The 17,123-nt window shown below is 35.1% G+C and overlaps 1 protein-coding gene across 2 annotated transcripts in view; it reads right to left on the reverse strand.

Annotated features, from left to right (window-relative positions):
* Positions 1–17,123, reverse strand: part of LRPPRC (leucine rich pentatricopeptide repeat containing) — a gene marked incomplete at its 5' end in the record, with an annotated part of 87,389 nt that overhangs the window by 59,917 nt on the left and 10,349 nt on the right. The window contains 12 exons of one of the 2 annotated variants that reach the window (XM_082277214.1): positions 2,925–3,018; positions 3,635–3,753; positions 9,504–9,611; positions 9,693–9,798; positions 10,084–10,226; positions 11,036–11,180; positions 12,227–12,353; positions 12,840–12,926; positions 13,496–13,554; positions 13,645–13,766; positions 14,440–14,562; positions 16,823–17,025. In XM_082277214.1, coding sequence (XP_082133340.1) covers positions 2,925–3,018; positions 3,635–3,753; positions 9,504–9,611; positions 9,693–9,798; positions 10,084–10,226; positions 11,036–11,180; positions 12,227–12,353; positions 12,840–12,926; positions 13,496–13,554; positions 13,645–13,766; positions 14,440–14,562; positions 16,823–17,025 — 1,436 coding nt within the window. Of the gene's footprint in view, positions 1–2,924; positions 3,019–3,634; positions 3,754–9,503; positions 9,612–9,692; positions 9,799–10,083; positions 10,227–11,035; positions 11,181–12,226; positions 12,354–12,839; positions 12,927–13,495; positions 13,555–13,644; positions 13,767–14,439; positions 14,563–16,822; positions 17,029–17,123 lie in introns of both variants that reach the window. The other variant, XM_082277215.1, reaches the window with a different exon arrangement.

The following is a 17,123-nucleotide window of genomic DNA, read 5'->3' on the forward strand; positions in this document are numbered from 1 at the left end:
TTTATACAAATTATTAATTGCATAAAGCATCTTTGTCTGTAAGAAAGTACAAGACTAATTCCAAAAAGCAAAACAAACCTCAAACAATCCTAATCACGAAAAGCTGAGATATTAGTACTGGAACCAAAATAGATCCACTGAAGGCAAATGGTTTGCTAATTGTTTTAGACTGAATGCCTGCCTTAAAATAGGTTTTAAAATTTTGCCCCTTTTTTTTTGAAATAATAATAAAAATAAAATTTTAAAAATCCAAGCAAAAAATCAATGGCACAACACTTTCTTAGGTGTTTGCTTCTGCTAGTGTAAATTCCTGAAAAGAAAGAAAAAGTAGTTCCATCTAAAGTGCTACCCACTGAATTAAATTAAATCTAAAGGGGGGGGGGGGGGGGGGGGAGGGAGACAAATATGCAGTTCTACATGTTTTTTAATATTATTATTTACAATAATATTTCAACACAAAGGAAAACTGCAAAATCACTTAAAATCAGATGTCCCTGAGAGATCATTTACAGTTATGCTTATGTCCTAATCTTTACAGAATTTCTTGGCTAAATATTCCGTATCATTCTACCTTCTTCCTGGAGAATTGCTGTCTCTCATTCCAGCACAGTAGACCAGCAAAGAAAAAGATACAGTAGTGGGTGCATTTATGTCCTGTATGAAGTTATCATCATCTCACTTCAGCATCACAATGGAATTAACTGCTGTAAAAACCTGACTGCACAGGGCCCTTTCAGCAAGGGCTGCAATATGGTAGAAGATAACCAAAATAAAAACAGCAGCTCTAAAGGAACCCAGGAAGTCAAAGGCAAGAACATGCTAAAAGCACTTCCTTAGTCTAACTCCAGTTTTAAATGCTGGAACATTTCTTTTTGTTTGAAAATCTCAGGTAAAGTTGGTTTCAAGACACCCTCAATACAGATTCTCCTCCAGCAGTATATTAAACTTTTTGCTCATAAGAAGACAAGCAGAAAAGCATCTTAGTATGCTCAGCTGCTGCTGACAATCGGCAACCTGGTTTCCTTAGCAACAAACAAGTCTGAGAAAATCAAGGGGCTGACAATGAAGTGGAATGGAACGGCATGATAAAGGGAAAAAGCGGCTCTCATGTACGCTGCCTTATGTGCCCAGATTCCTCAGCTGATGCTTTGGAGTTTTCATCTTGTCAGTAGCAGAAATCTATACATTATAAGGCATGAGAAGCTGAATCAATACACCTAGATAGCAGCCAGCATTAATAACCAACCTTTGCCTCCTCTGACTACACTGATGAGACAATCTCAAACTATTTTCCATACTGCATCTATTTTTCCCTCTTTGTAATACTGCAAAAGGAGACAAGTCAAAAAAAAAAAAAAAAAATCAGCTGTTTAATATCCATGCCTTATCATCACACAGGTGCTAATTAGATTTACTAGCATTCATTTCAGCTTGGTAAACTATTTACGGAGTAGCTTCCTTTAAAGCTCAAGTTCAAAGAAATTTGATATGTCTCCATGAATTATTAACCCTAGTCTTTGTAAACAGAAATACCATTACAAGATTTAAATTCAACTCACAAACAATGGCTAAATAATATAATATGTGATACTAATTTCATGGCAGTAAGACAGAACTCAACCTACTACCTGTGCTTGTGTCATACTTTTGATATCATACACATTTACCATATACCAAGCATACATGTATTTGGGTCTTACAACAGATTAAAACCAGCCTATTTCAGTTAACCAGAATGAGTGGAGGGGCCTACATTTTCATGGAGGGGAAAAAAAACCAAAAAACCAACTATTTCACATTCCAGCAGAAATGTCATTGCTCTTAATAAACAGTTCTCCTTTGAAAAAAATTTCAAAGTTATTTTAGGTACTTCATTTTTTTAGGGTCAATGATTGGGTTTATGCTTTTTTTTTTTGGTAATAAAACTAAACAAAATAGTGGGAAAATACAAGGTGAATCTTGAAGATTCACTAATGGGTAACTCTCCAATACCAAAATCAAATCACTGATTAGTAACTACTCAATTTCCTCATATGCAACGCAACAGCTTCCCAGAGTTATGGTATATACACTACTTATTTCTGTATTTGTTAAATAAAACAGTTAATGACAACTGCAGCAAACAACTGCTTAAGCTTCTCCATAGCTTTGGACACATAAAACTGTTGTTTACAAAGAGATCTTTCTGTATCAAGTTTAGGTGTTTTATTAACATCTCAGCATACTAGGAAAATAAAAACTATTTATTTTTTTAAATAAAAAATTTTGAAGAGACTCACATATTCCTATTTAACCAAGCAAATTATCCCATCCCATACATTTAGTCAATGATGTAAATTAATTTTTGCAAGCACTGATAATCAGAACAGTCTTTGGAGAAAACTCTTAAACATGCTACAATTCAATGCCTAATTAACGAATCACATTTATACACGACTTCCATGACCAAGAGATCAGCAGAACACCCTCAGGTTAATGTCAGTGCCCACCAGTTCCTTAAAGTTGGTTCTTTCATTAGTAACTCTGTAGTACTTCAGAGCTGTATCGTTCCTCACATTCTGTAGTCACTGATGCTGCAAACAACCACCTCACAGGCCTTGTGAAAAACAAACTCTTTGCTTAAGCTCTCTAAGGTACAAAGAGTGTCACATTCCTGTCACAATCACAGTAAAGCTGTTATTTGCAAATATGTAAATCTTATGGCCAGGTTCAATACCAAAGAAGAATTAAACTGTGATTTATGGTTCAGAATTGGTAGTTTCAATCTGCCAAGTCAGCATAGAAGACCTCACATGATAAGCACTTTGCTCAAGCTCCCCACATATCTTGAAACCTCACATTAGAATACAAGTAAATCTCTTAAGCTACAGCCAATCAACACTACCACCAAGTATGTAGTAACATGCAACATGAAAAATACTCACTTATAGAAAGAACGTTGTCCAGCCTCCCCCGCAGTGCTTCACTTCTCAGTTCTGCTATGTAGAGCCCAGCACTTTCAAACAGGCAGCCATTTTCCTAGAGAAAAAGCAATCAGCAATCAATCATGGCACTTCACACAGAGAAGACCTTCTGAAACTTCATCTTTTTAAACACTTCCTTCCCAAAGGTAGCTTGTAGCTGCTGAGAACATAGAAAGTGCTCTACAGAAGTCTATATGGCAGCCAAATGAGTTGCTACTGATCAAAAATTTTTTGTGTTGAAATCAACTGCAAGAGACAAAGTTACAAAAGGCAGAAAGACTGGGACAGTTAAATTTGGTCTCCAATTCTCAATTCTTTAGCAAGCAAAAAAAATATTCACCAGAAACAATTGTAGTACTTCCAATCCCCAGTAAAAAAAAAGGGCATTATTCATTAATTTACTTTTCCACTTCAGAAAACAGAAAGCTACTAGGTCTGGAGCAAAATATTTTGGTTAGCTCTGAAGAAGAAAAAGAAAAGCAGCAGGAAAAAGACATGATAAACAAACCATCAGTGCAACAACTGTTTGAAAAGTATTCTAAATATTCTGAAAAGGCTTCATCATACCAGGTTCATGTTTGGAGCACTACTGGGATCTAAAGCCTTCACAGAGAACATAATAAAAGAAGCCATGTAATAGTAATTTTTAAAAATTTTACGTGTAAACTCACCTTCAGCTGGGCATGGGCAGTTTCAGTATCAGCAAAGTTTTTAAAAACATAGTCTGTATATGTTTCTGCATCAAGGTCCACCCCCAATTTGTGCATCATTTTGAGAACCTCGAAGATACCTATCAAGGCAAAATTAATAAGGCTAAGCATTCAGAAAAATGAAAAACTTGAGAATCAACATTTAAAAATAAACACTGCTTTCCAAAAAAAGGAATTGTGTCCTCAATTTCCCTCCTTGAAATTGCCATGAAAAATCCTGCATTTCTATTTTAGGTGTTAACAGAATTCTTAACTGTGAAACTTAAAATAGATTTACAAAACTTCCTGGTTTGTGCTGTACTATAAAAACCATGAAAGTTCAGTTTGGAAATTGCTATTATACAAAGTAATTTTCTAACACAGCAAATATATGAGTTAGTCATGTTTGCAGAACGCCTTATAGAGCTATGTATCAAAATGCCCATAATATTGTGCATAAAAAACAAATCTGAAACTCGATGTAATGTATATAATCATACTCAAGATACAAACACATTATTCAATACATGATACATTCTTAGTTTTGTTCCCAGTATCCAACCCTGATTAGCATTAGCGTTCAGGATTTGTCTTCTGGATTTGTTTAAAACCAGTACCATGCTTGTAATTTAAGTGGTTGATTACTCTAGAGCACATCAGCTTCAAATAGGAAATTCAGAAAAAGGCTGGAGTCTCCCAAGCCCAGTGAAGTTACCTTGTAACTTTTACTGCGTTCACACCATTTCACGCAACTAGACTGTGTATCACTTCTGTAGATTCCCATTTGAAGACACCGGATACCAAACATTAATAGTCCAGCAACTAGAGTGTAGTTTAAGAGGCTATGTCATTCTTTTTAACTGCTCACACTCTTCTGATTTGCAGAACTTCTTGCAGTAACCTTAGCTACCAAACTCTGAACCCCTGTCAAAACCAATACAGGTATAATCATTTTTTGCTGGTCTAAAAATGATTTGTCAGTTGCTGCAGGACACCAGTACCAAACAGCATATGTTTTTTTCAACTTGCATTTCATACTTATTACTTTAAAAATGTCCAAAGTCCCTGTCTTTGCCCTGGAGTGCCACCTATGGAAAAGTGACACTTCCATGAATATTTTATGCAGTGCACTATGGTGCAAATAATCAAATGTGAATTCCCTTTGAGCACTTGAAAATACATGCAGGCAAGTCACACTAGATTAAAGTCGCATCATCTGTTCGAGTTTGCCTTAAACAAAACACTGATTTTGGACCAGAATCTGCAAAAATATGAATAAAGAATTAATTACACTAAATCTTTCTTCATACCTTTCACATGTTGACAGCTAGTTTCTATTTCCTCTTTTCAACATCCTAGAAATTAAATTACATTAAGTCCTCCTATGCTGAAATAATTTCAAAAGTAACTCTAACAAGTAGTTTGAAGACCAAGAACTAGATCCCACAGTGAATAAGGTGTGGTGCACTCAGGAGGTCTGAGCTCAAACTTGTAGCCAGAAGAGTGCAGAAAACAGGCTTGTTAAGCATCCCCACTCCCTAGCAGACAGATCAGGGCACACTTCCTGAGCAGGAAAAGGCAGGTGTGAGAAACAGAACACCAGCACAACAGCAAGATGCAGATACCACAACCACACTGCACCAAAGAAATTGCATAGCCAAAGAACTTAAAATGAAGATATGTGTGGCAGCTTTTTTTTTTTTAAGATGGCTGATGTACAGTTTTTGGGGGGACAGAAGATTCATGAAACCAACACAGAATCCTACAGTTTTGCATACATTTTCTACCTCACCAAGAGTAGAACTACTTTATAGTCAAATAAACAACTTCCACAATACTAAGCAATGAAACATTTCCATTTCAATTAAAAGGATTTGAGCATTATGTAGGTGGACTTTTATAAATTCTTTGCTTTTCATACTGGAAAATGCACTAACCTCTTCTCTCTCTCCCAACCAAAAAACAGGCTAAAAGAGACATGAAAGTGCAGTCATGTTCATGTAGAACCTGGTCTCACAAACCTTTTTGAGAACACCCCCCCACCAAACATACGTGTATATTGATTTAGAAATTTTACACATGTATAGAACTCTACTGAGTTGTGGGCATTATCAAACACACACAAAAATAGAAAGCCAAAAAGGATAAAATATTTATTTGCTAAACAGCCCACTCATAACCCAATGGATTGCCTTGCACACCTCACTTTGGAGACCACTGATCCAGAAGACTGGGCATGACTAAAACCCCCAGTAAAGTCTTTTGGCCATCTCCCTGCTTGATCAAGAACAGGCTTTTTGAGATCTTGGGCTGACATATGTAAGTACACAGGAGCTGAGTATACAAAATCCAATAATTCAGTGGAAAGAAGACAGAAATAGGAAACAAAGTGAAACAGCTTCTTTTTGTCAATACTGGAAACAGCACTCAAACACTCCAACAGAACAGATTCCAACCTCAAATTAGTATACTGAAGAACAAATACAGAAGAGATGAACTACAAGGCGGTCATAATATTTATGTGGTAGAGCAGCTTTTCAAAAACTGAAAAATGAAGCTTGCATTTCAGTCTACCATTCATTTCCTGAGGTTCTCACAGTTAGGTCATGCCTTCTCCCTTCAGCAGTCCCATGAGAACAGGAGGAATTTCTAAGGCAGTTATGTACAGTTCTACATGTGCAAGGGAAGTAAAATTTGGCTTTAAGCAGTTTTCTGAGGAAACAAAAAAACAAAACTGCAGCTCAAAAAGTAAGGCCACATTCAGGAAAGCATAGTATTTAACTTATTTTTGCTGTGCTGGTAATTTCAGATCCACTCAGAATGTTCTTTTCCAGAAAAGTCTGTTTGTAAAACAGGATTTCAAGCAGTAACTTTGTGAAATCACCACTCTTACTCCCCTCTGGACCCAGACTCGTATTTTCCAAAAAAAAAACTGAATTACCATTCACTAACCATGGGGTTTGTATATAACAATAGTTATACAACAGTTTAACAACTGTAGATCCCAAAAGCAAAATACACACTTGTAAGAAGTGTTTTTAAAAATAATTTGATCATTCAAAGGCAAAGGGGAGCTATAAAATATTCAGGAGCAAGCGTAAGTCAGACATTTCTGCTTATTTACACTAAGCCCTCCTGATTTTAGTGCATAACCTGATACAAAATGACTCAGTGCCAGTAACAGTTTCAGATCCACTGCATATTGATCTTTTAAACCCTGCAAGTACTTTTCATTCCTAAAAGCCTAATAATTACTAAGGAAGTAAGTATTTATCAACTTATATAATGGATGCACATAAAGGCAATGCCCCACCTGAAATTACTTGCCTGTGTAAAACGACTGAAAAGAATTGTTTGCCATTTCAGAGTGGTTAAGGTGTATTTTAAAATAGCCTTGTTTAGTTTCATGTCTCCTAGCCACCACTTCACTGCTACCTTTCTTTCAAACACAATTCCATAAAACAGAAATTACAGAATTTTCTTTGATATCCAGTGTCAGATTTTGCTGTAATAAACATTAGAAAAATATGTAATTAAACACTGCTATAATTGTTTGGGTCACACCGTATGTACTGATTCAGACACTTGCCCACTGCAGTTCGAGATAGGTTGTTGCTTTTATTCTGTTTGTTCTGATTATTTAGTCCAATCTACATGCTATCATATTTTTAATAGTTTTTTCCTCAAAGTTCTTTTCCTTTTCCAGCCCTGCCTATACCAAGACACAAAATCACACACATTAGGCTGGGCATTACTACTTTATTGAGAAATTTATTACCTTATTTTTGGTATGATATGTGGTACTGTGTCTATACTTCTGTTCACATTATTTTTTTACTCCTAGAAAGCACCACTCTGTTCATTTACTACCTGCTGTCACCCTTAGGTTCTCGCTGCAGCCTTACTCTTTGCTCTACTATTTCTATGAAACAATTCCAGGGTGGATGAGGCTTTTTCCCCCTATTTACCTTTCTTCAAGTGTATTGGTTGTATTTTTAGATAGCAGAACTAATTTATTCTTTTTTTTATTATTAACTTGGAAAAAACTGGATGCAAGCTTACACGAAGACAACTTGTTCTATTCAGCAAGAATAGTTACACTGATCCTTCACTGTAGAAGCAACTGATCAGGTATCTTCTTACCTAATGTATTTTAGGAATTGCAAAATCACTGACTTGTGTAGGGATGTACAGAGTCGTAGTGGAAGCACACAGTGCTTCCACTTGACAATACAAACTTGGACAGGCTACAAAAATGAGTTTGCAAACTCACAGCATTATCTTACAGCCATACAGAAGTACATGTATGCAATGCCTCTGCAGACAGAAAAACAAAGGCTCTATGGAAAATGGCTACAAATGCTAGAATGGAAGGATCCTTTATCAGTTTTCTTCTCACTTCACTTACATGACTTCCAACAGCAAGTACTAGCCAAAGCACAGCTGATTTCTACAGTAGGGAGTCCAAATTAGGGCCACCTCTGATCTTGACAAAGACCAAAAGAAGTATGAACACCTCACTTTCTCTTGACACTCAAATACAGGTTCAGTTTTGGGAGCCAAGTCTAAATATAAAAATAATTCCAACGTCTCTTAGAATTGTGTTAGTGAGGTGAAATTTTCCATGGAGTAAAAGAAAGCAGCTTTTTTCAGTAGGCAGCATCCACACCGAGAAGCATGACACTGATTTCAATTTACTTATTTTTGGCAACACTGTGCTTCAAGTAAGTCACAAAGGACCCAGCTAAAACAACACTGCCAGACTTTTAAAATATCATAGAACTTTCAAGGATTTGAAGACCTAGGAGAAGATAAACTTGGGCAGTAGTCTAGCAGGAACAGAGCCTAAGGAGTTAATAAAAACTGAATATTGTTTTCACAAAGGCTTTTTGAAAAAGACTTGAGACATTTTTATAGCCAGAAACAATTAGGGAATACTTGTTTCAGCATTTCTTCCGAACTGGAATGTGACTGTATATTTAAGATAAAATTGCGATATGAAGAGTCTGCTAAAAGCACTTTTTTTTTGTTTGTGCATTTTGTTTGTCACCCAGTGTCACACTAACAACTCTGCATCTCATTCTAAAGCACATTATACTGTGAGATAAGATGAAAAAGACAGTTTTTTGTTTCCCCAAGGGGGAAGTACTTCTGTTAAAAGCATCTTTTTACAATACCATTCTTTCTGAATTACCAATAACGCAAACCAAAGAATTAGATACTGTACTCTAAAATTTAATATTTGTTCACTTCTTATTCATATCCTGTAGACATCCCCATGTGTAACAGGGGAAAGTATGCTAAATGCTTAAACCTACTTAAGAATCCCAAAGATTGAGCATTTTTGTCCTTCAATCAGTATGCTGTCAGGTCAGACTCACACATTCAGCAATGTAAGTTCTCCTGCAGTTTTTATGATTGTAACAAAACTCATGTTTGGTTCATCAGGCAAATAATAAGAAGCTGGCTTGAAAAAAGGACTGGGTTTGCAGTCCAAGAGAGCTATAATAACATAACCTTACTTTTAAATTCTTCACTTGGATTTCAGTTTCTTCAAGAGTAAACTGTAATGAACAGCATAAAGAACATGGAAGGCAGAAAGAATGTGAAGAGTTCAAAAGATAACTAAACACTCACATCTTCCTATGTCAAGGGAGACTTGACATTTGTAAAACTGTATCACAATCAAGTAAGAAAGGATGTTTTGAAAAAGTCTTTCTGAAGGAAAAATTGCTTGAAATGAGGACAGACATAGCTAGGGCTTTGTTTCATCTCTGATGAATCTCATAGCAGTAAGATTTGTGTACTAGGTTTGCAATAATGCTACAGGAGCATTTATCAGACAACTCACCTTTAAGATTATTCTCTTTCTGGTATGCAACTAGCAGCGGCCAGCAATAGTGAGGTCTGACTGGCAAGCCTTCCTCCTTCATCATCTTCATCACATCAATGGCCAAGGCTGAAAACATTCACAAAACAATTAAACAGTGACCAAGTACTCTAAATGAGCACAGGCAAAATAACTAAATAAGCAGAGTACCTGATCTGTTGGCCTCCAAAGCGCAACGCAAGATAAATTGTAACGGTGACGAGTGCATCTTTGCTTCTTTTAACTCGTTACAGTACTGCTTCAGCTTGTTCAGAGGCTGCAAGCAATTCCAAAAATTAATTTAATGTATTTATCAATCTCTCAAATTGTTAAGAACGTCAGATTCTTCTGATGTTTAGAAAATGGATATTACACAAGCCAAACAGGATTCCTTTGTGAATTTCAATTTACTATGCAAGCTGATACAAAAAAATAAAATTCATCCTTTGCTCTTGAAGGACTGTGCAACAACTCACCATTTTCAATCTTCACAGTTGCATTAAATTAAATAAATATACTGTTACTATTAGATTAAGAAAAAAAGTATTGCTGTTCTGCTTACCAGATCTCTATTTACACAGTGTTGCAAGAAGAAGCTACCTTGGTCCAAATCATCACGTGATAAATGACTTAAAGACTTCAAAATACTGAAGCTGATATCTTCCAAGCCATGAGTTATCAGAGTCAAACACAAGTTCATTACATCTAGCAATTGAAAAACAGAGAACAACAGTATTAATAAAGTGCACCCAACTTTTTCACCTTAAGCTACTAAAATTAGTGAAAGCTAGGAAAGTAAGTGTTTTACAAGTACCATTAAGATACTTTACAACAAGATTAACAGCACAAATTTGAGACTACCTTTTCCCGGATTATTTCTATTTAGCAATGAAATTCACTTTTCCTGTACGAAGACTAGGCCAAAAATTACAGAAGTATCACCACTGCAGCATGACAGAAGGATAAAAAAAAGAGAAACTCATTTCTAGACACATCATGAAAGAAAAAATGGATGAAGGATAATTAACAGTTATCAGTCAGATTAAACATCCAGAAGTGACTTTACAGGTACGTAATAAAAAACTATATTCAGTATTTAGTATCCCTTTTTTATGGCAGTCACGAAGAGCTCTCACAACAGGAATCTTAGCAGTGGTGTTTAAAGAAAGGACTCCACACATGCTGCTTTCTTATAAAAGCTTAATGAATTTTAGAATTATTTTTTTTATTAATGATCAATTTTTGTATGCAAATTATTAAAGCTGTTTCATATTTAGATTTTATAAAACACAATCTAAAACACACAAACACACATATGAATCCACAAATTATTGGCAAAACTATTAAACTATTCCTTTCCCTCAGTATTCAAGGGAAAACTACAAAATTACCTATTTTTGGAAAAAGAAGGAAAAACAAAACAAAACAAAAAAAAACCCCAACAAAAAAACCCCCAAAACAAAACAAACAAAAAATGTTCTCTCTCCACCCTGCTGCAGGAACCAAGGACATACCTGGAATTAATTCCCTTTCAAATCTTATGCGTCCCTTAATATCCTCAATGTGCTGTGGATACCCAGCCTTGGCAAGGCTAAAAATCACCTGTATCAAAATCCTATCCATAAGGTACCCTTCAGTCTTCTCAACCTGTTCTAGCACCTGTAAAACCAAAACAAATTTAACTTCAATCAACTCCAAAGTGACTCGAAACAGAATACTTTTTTAATTCAAAACAAACACAAAAGGCTGGGCTTTTTTCTTTTTTAAAACCCACAGGTTTAGACAATGGAACATGGTAGAGAGAAAGAATATGCAAGAAGTAGTGAGAGGGACTCAAACACGTTCAGACTGTAAAAAGAAAAAGGGACAGCTAAAACAGATATAACATTTAGTTTCTTTCTCATATCTAAACACCATATATGAAAACACCAGAGGTTTTCTCATTGTGAGATGACTTTCAAAAGAAATTACTTTCTGAAGAGAAGAATGACTGATCAAACATTTTGTAACTGTTTGGAAGAATACTGGTTGATGACTGTTTAAGTCACAGAAGAAAATTATGTTTCCAATACCCTCTTCCTTGATTTGGTCTTCTACATCTGATTAAACTCCTGATACAATTTAAGAAAATTTGTTTGATCTTTTCTCATTACTTTATGAGTATTTCTTTAATTTAAAAAAAAAGTAAGAGAGAATACTTGAAAAAAAATCAGCTACAGAAAGGGCTCCAAGGAAGCCTCTCTTACAAATATCTAATTTGTTGGTATGAACTCTCAAAAAAGAAAATTCATCTTCACTGGAAAGATCCTGTGGCTTCAATGGCCAAAGGATGGCTCAATGGCAACAGAATAATCGAGGTTTACTTTTTATTTTCATAAATAAATACATAGATATCTCACATGCACTGTTTAAAAAAACCCCTGAATTATTAAATCACTCAATGACAAATCTATCTTCCCAGAGTGAAATGCCACTATCAAAAGACAAGTATTTTTCAGAAGTTATGACATTGCTTCCAGTTAACCAGCTATTCAATTGCAAAAAAAAAAAAAAAAAAAAAAAAAAAAAAAATTGTTAATTACTTCAAAGTGGGAGGAAACCAATTATAAAATTCTTCTTATTCCTCCTGCATGGACAGAAAGCATTCCAAAGTTATACTGAACAAAAGATCTAACAAGTTGTATTTAAATTCAAATTTGCAATACCTTCTTGATGCTATCAGCATCACCCTTTTCAGCATACACATTCAGCAGTGATAAATAGGTGTCTGCACCTGGTTCAACACCAGCCCTCCTCATCACTGAAAGGATGTTTTCGGCACTCTTCATATCTCTAAAAGAATTCAAAGGAAGACCCTCAGTAGATTTTATCATAATGATGTTTATTGCGACTTCCACATTTCCTCATTAAATTAATTAGAATTAGAAACAAGGACTGCACAAGCTTAGAGGAACTTATTTTAACTAAGCAAATACTGAAAGGTGAAAGTGCAAATCTTTTTAATAATTGTATTACTTAAAATACTCTTTCAACTTTAACAGATAATAAAGTTCAGAACTAAGTGCAGCAAATTCCTTCTCAAATACTACAAAAGTACAGTAATTTATCTTGAAATACAAGATTTTCAGACACAAGAAAAAAATCTACTTCCTTTGTTAAATAGCTTTTTTGCTTCATAAATGTAGAGACAGTCTTCTACATATTATTATTCAAAACCATCACACTCTTTTGCAGCATGTAATTTTTTCTGTACAGTATCACTTTATATTTTAGTAAAGCTAAGAGTAAACAAAAGGAATAAAAGGTATGAAACATTACCCTGATCTTGCATGTCCTTTCACAAGGCTACTGAATACTGCCTCAGTGATGGGGAGATCTTTGCTCTTCATAAATCCAAGAATCTTACTGCAAAATATAAGACAATTTGTATTTGCCACTTTGGAATATGCAGACACTAGGGTGGGGCTGGTTTGTTTTAAATTTTTATCTTCCTTTTACTTATTTCTCATGCCCCTCAATCACATTGTTACAACTTAACCTTGCTAAAATTGTTGAAGAGATACCCGGCAAGCCCTGTGTAATGACAACAAACAGAATTATTACTATTTGCTCCTTAGCCCACTTTATTCTCAAATGCCTTTCCCAGTAGCCATTTTCTTACAAAAACAGTAAGCCTTCCTAACCTCACAGTTTTTCATGATGCCTCTAGAAATGACAAAACAAGTTATTTTCTGAACAATGTGAATACAACTTGATTTCAACACACTGTTCTATCACTTATTTTTATTTTGTTTGTGTAGGTTTCAGCAGTATCCAGGAAATTGCTCTGCATTGCTTGGTTAAAATATATAAAACCCTTCTTTGCTCTGCTCAATTTCTATGAATTACACAGAAATCAGTTTTAACACTAGTGGTAGGGAATATGAGAAACAGATTTTGTGGAAATCCCTTTAAACATAAATGCAAAAGAATACCTTGCTCCTTCAATGTCACCCTCATTGCAATAAGCAGCAATCAATCTTTGGTATGTAACCTACAGAAAACAAAAAGGGGAAGTTAACTATTTCCATTCAATAAATGGAGACTACTATTACGAATGAAGATCCTGTAAAAGGGTACCTACTCGATTGGGCTGCACATTTGCTTCCTCCATCCTGGCCAAGAATTCTGTCGGAGAAAATTTGTGCTCATTCTGAATGTAGACTTTAAGTAAAGCATTGTAATGGCTTGTATCATACACAGCACCTAAGGAAATATTTCAGCCATAGTCAGTGAATGTAGAGTCTCTAAATTCAACATTGCTTCATAGCTTTCTCAGGTAATTAATTTCATGTCAATTTTACTCTGTATGAACTTAGGAGGCTGCTTCATTTTATTCACCTTTGAAGTATCAGACATTTACTTAACAGCTCACGTGTTTATAAAAGGCTACAACATAACGAGCACAGTAACAGCAATGCTCATGTGCAAGCAATCTCTACAGCTGTATTTATTTTACAGATTCAGCAATTCACCTATGCATTATCTATAGATAAATGACTCACTCACAATAAAAATATCATCTGATAAAATAGTTGGTACCACTAGGAATACTCGGCCCACCAGATATAAAGGGAACATCTAACAGAAAAGTAAATTCAATAATGAAAAACAAGCAAAAGTCCAATTTAAGCATCTTTTAAAAAAAAATCTTTAGATTTTAGAATTTTAGATTAACACCCCTAGATGTCACTATAACCCCCAGAATTAGAAACAGGTCTCTCACCTGAATAATAAAATCTACTCTTCATTCGGTAATAAGCACAACCTGTTATAAGCTAACATTTAAACACTATTAAAATACAGTCTCTTTCATTACAAAGAGAGTAACTAAAGCACAGAGCTGTTCTCGCAAGAAGGGCTAACAGACCCAACGTACCAAGTTCTTTCATCTTGTCCCATATCATATGGGCCAGTTCTGTTCTTTCAGGTGACAATACCTCTGGTAAGACAGCACCGCAACTTTGTAACAAAAGCAAGGTCTGGTTACTCCCTGGACACCCTGCAAGTGGAACAAAAACACAAATTTCTTCATAAGTAATTATGCATTTGATATTAGAAAGAAGATTTGAGACTGACCTACTGAAATATTTAAACATTTTCTATAGAATATAGAATTTTCTCCAAGACTGAAGATTTCTCATGAACAGGATACCCAAATGATTAAACAATGGCATTACTGTGCGCTATCCTAAGAAGATTCATGACAAAACATGCCATTTAGCACAATAATGAGCTTAGCTGAGCAGAAATTTTTTAAAGTACAACACACAATTCCTAAACTTAAGACTATCTAATGCTTTCAACTTTCCAGCTCAAGATCCTGAGATCATTTCATCCTAACACGGACGTAACTTTCCGGTAAGTTTCTAAAATGTCAAAATACTTCATACCAATTCAATACAATTCCAGAACTGCTAGTCAGAAACATTTCCACATCTAAACTTCCACTTCCAGTTTATGCCTATGTTTAATACATAACAAATGAGAAAATTTACATCTAGAGAATAGTGAAGGAAACGGTAATATTATCTGCCTTTTCTTACTTCTGTACTAGTCACAGATTGTCAAAAAAGTTAACTATAAACTCATCTCTTTCTTGCACTTCACTACTATTCCTGAGGGAAAGGCAGAACTGCAGAATCTACCACACATGACCCAATCAGCTGAAGACAATTTTTATTCTATCCCATGTTTAGATGCAAACCCAGCAATTTCAAATAAAAATGAGTTTTTTTAGAAATAACATACTGTCAAATATGACCATCAGTTCATAACTGACCAGCTTTTAAATCCCTGCACACAATTACTTCATGCAATGAAAATGCCAACACATCTTCAGTTTCAGAATGCCAGTGCTGCAACTACTAGTAACTTAATACCTTGAAAGCGAAAAGAAAATCAAAAACTTTTGGCAGTCTGAGCATGGAGAGATGCACAACAAGATCTACTGCAAACACCTTTATCAGGGTTTTTTTGTGTTGTAATTAGAAATGGAAAAACAATACAAACAGGCAGAAATCAACACTAAGCTCCCACACTTTTGCTAAATTCGTTTCTTTATTAATTAATAAACAAGGACTAAAGTTTCATATGGTAATATTTGCCATTTACTCTAACAGCACCTTAGTTAAATCATTTGTGAGGTTCTATGCTTTTATTTCTAAATACAATTACAAAGCCAAAGGAAAACCCTGTAAGTAATTAACATTTTTGTTAATATGACTTAAAAACTGTGGAACTAGTCAAGGTTCATGAAGAACTACTTGCAGAGAGGTTCAGAGACACAAAATTCTTGCCAACCCACATTTGTGAATTAGAGGTTTACATCTAAAAAAAGACAAAGCAGTCAGAATCAGAAAGGCTATCCCAAGCAAAAAAGAAAAAACTAAGTTCAACAGAAAGAGCATGAATTGAAGGCTTAGCCTTTAAACAATAAAATGCAAAACTTTTAAAAGCACGATGCCAGCTAGACAAGCCATTACAGTCCAGAGCAATACACAGCAAAGTTTAAAACTTAAGCAAAACAATACATGCTGTCATTGATAAATATTGGCAGTAGTACTTAGCAAGTATATTCTTTAAGTATCTCCACTGACTCATTCTAACTTGTACCAAACCTCATCAATTGTGGCAGCTGCTTTGCAAAAATGTAGTCTACATATTTCAGCCAAAGAGGTATTGAATCTGTCAGAATGGACAATGCCTCAGCTATGTGGTTTTATTTTATTCAAAAAAATAAAGCTTTCTAGTCATGAATAACCACAGCTACCTGGGAACGTGGAAACTTGTGGATCACCTCCACATTTCCCTGTTGTAGTTCCATTTTAAAACAAATAACATCCTAAGGGCAGAATGGTTCATTACAGACACTTTAAAAATATACAGTGCAAAGGAGACAGGTATGATCCCTGCTCAGAGAGCACGACACAGTTCTATGAGGAAAGTGCATTACCAGATTAAAAATCCACAGTAAACAAGGCACTAAAACATACCTTAAAAGTACACTTTCATGAGACTTATAAATTCTTAAAGAAAAAAAAATAAACCTTGAAAAAGCTAACATGAGCATTCAAAGCAAAATAATATCTCTAAAGCATTTAAAGCCTAGCCATCAACATATACAGCAGATCAAACAACACTCAAAGACAAAATACAGATCAGAATACTCAATTCACTTCTTTGGCTTGATAAATTCCTTTCCTTGGTTATATACCAGCCTGAAATTAAGCTTTATTTTGTTTTAATTGGAAGCAACTTACCTGTTTTGCTTATTTCCTGGAAGATTTTTAGTAGAAGAGCTTTAGGGATGCGGCCAGTTTTTCTGACAGAGTTATCCACTTTATTTAATGCCCAGTCAAACTGCCAGGTCGTTCTGGTTCGAACTTCTGAAACTGGTTCTTCTTTAACACTTCCTTCCTCTTGAGGTGCAAGCGTAAGGAACCTTATTTGGTTCAAAATGCTTCTGCTTGAACAGAAACAAACAGAAAAATAAAGATTACAATTCTGTGAATCATTTTGGATCTAGACTAGTCACCTAATGTCAAAAAGATAAAGCACTTC

The sequence above is a fragment of the Coloeus monedula genome, assembly GCF_965178545.1.
Source record: "Coloeus monedula genome assembly, chromosome: 2".
Taxonomy (NCBI): Eukaryota; Metazoa; Chordata; class Aves; order Passeriformes; family Corvidae; genus Coloeus; species Coloeus monedula.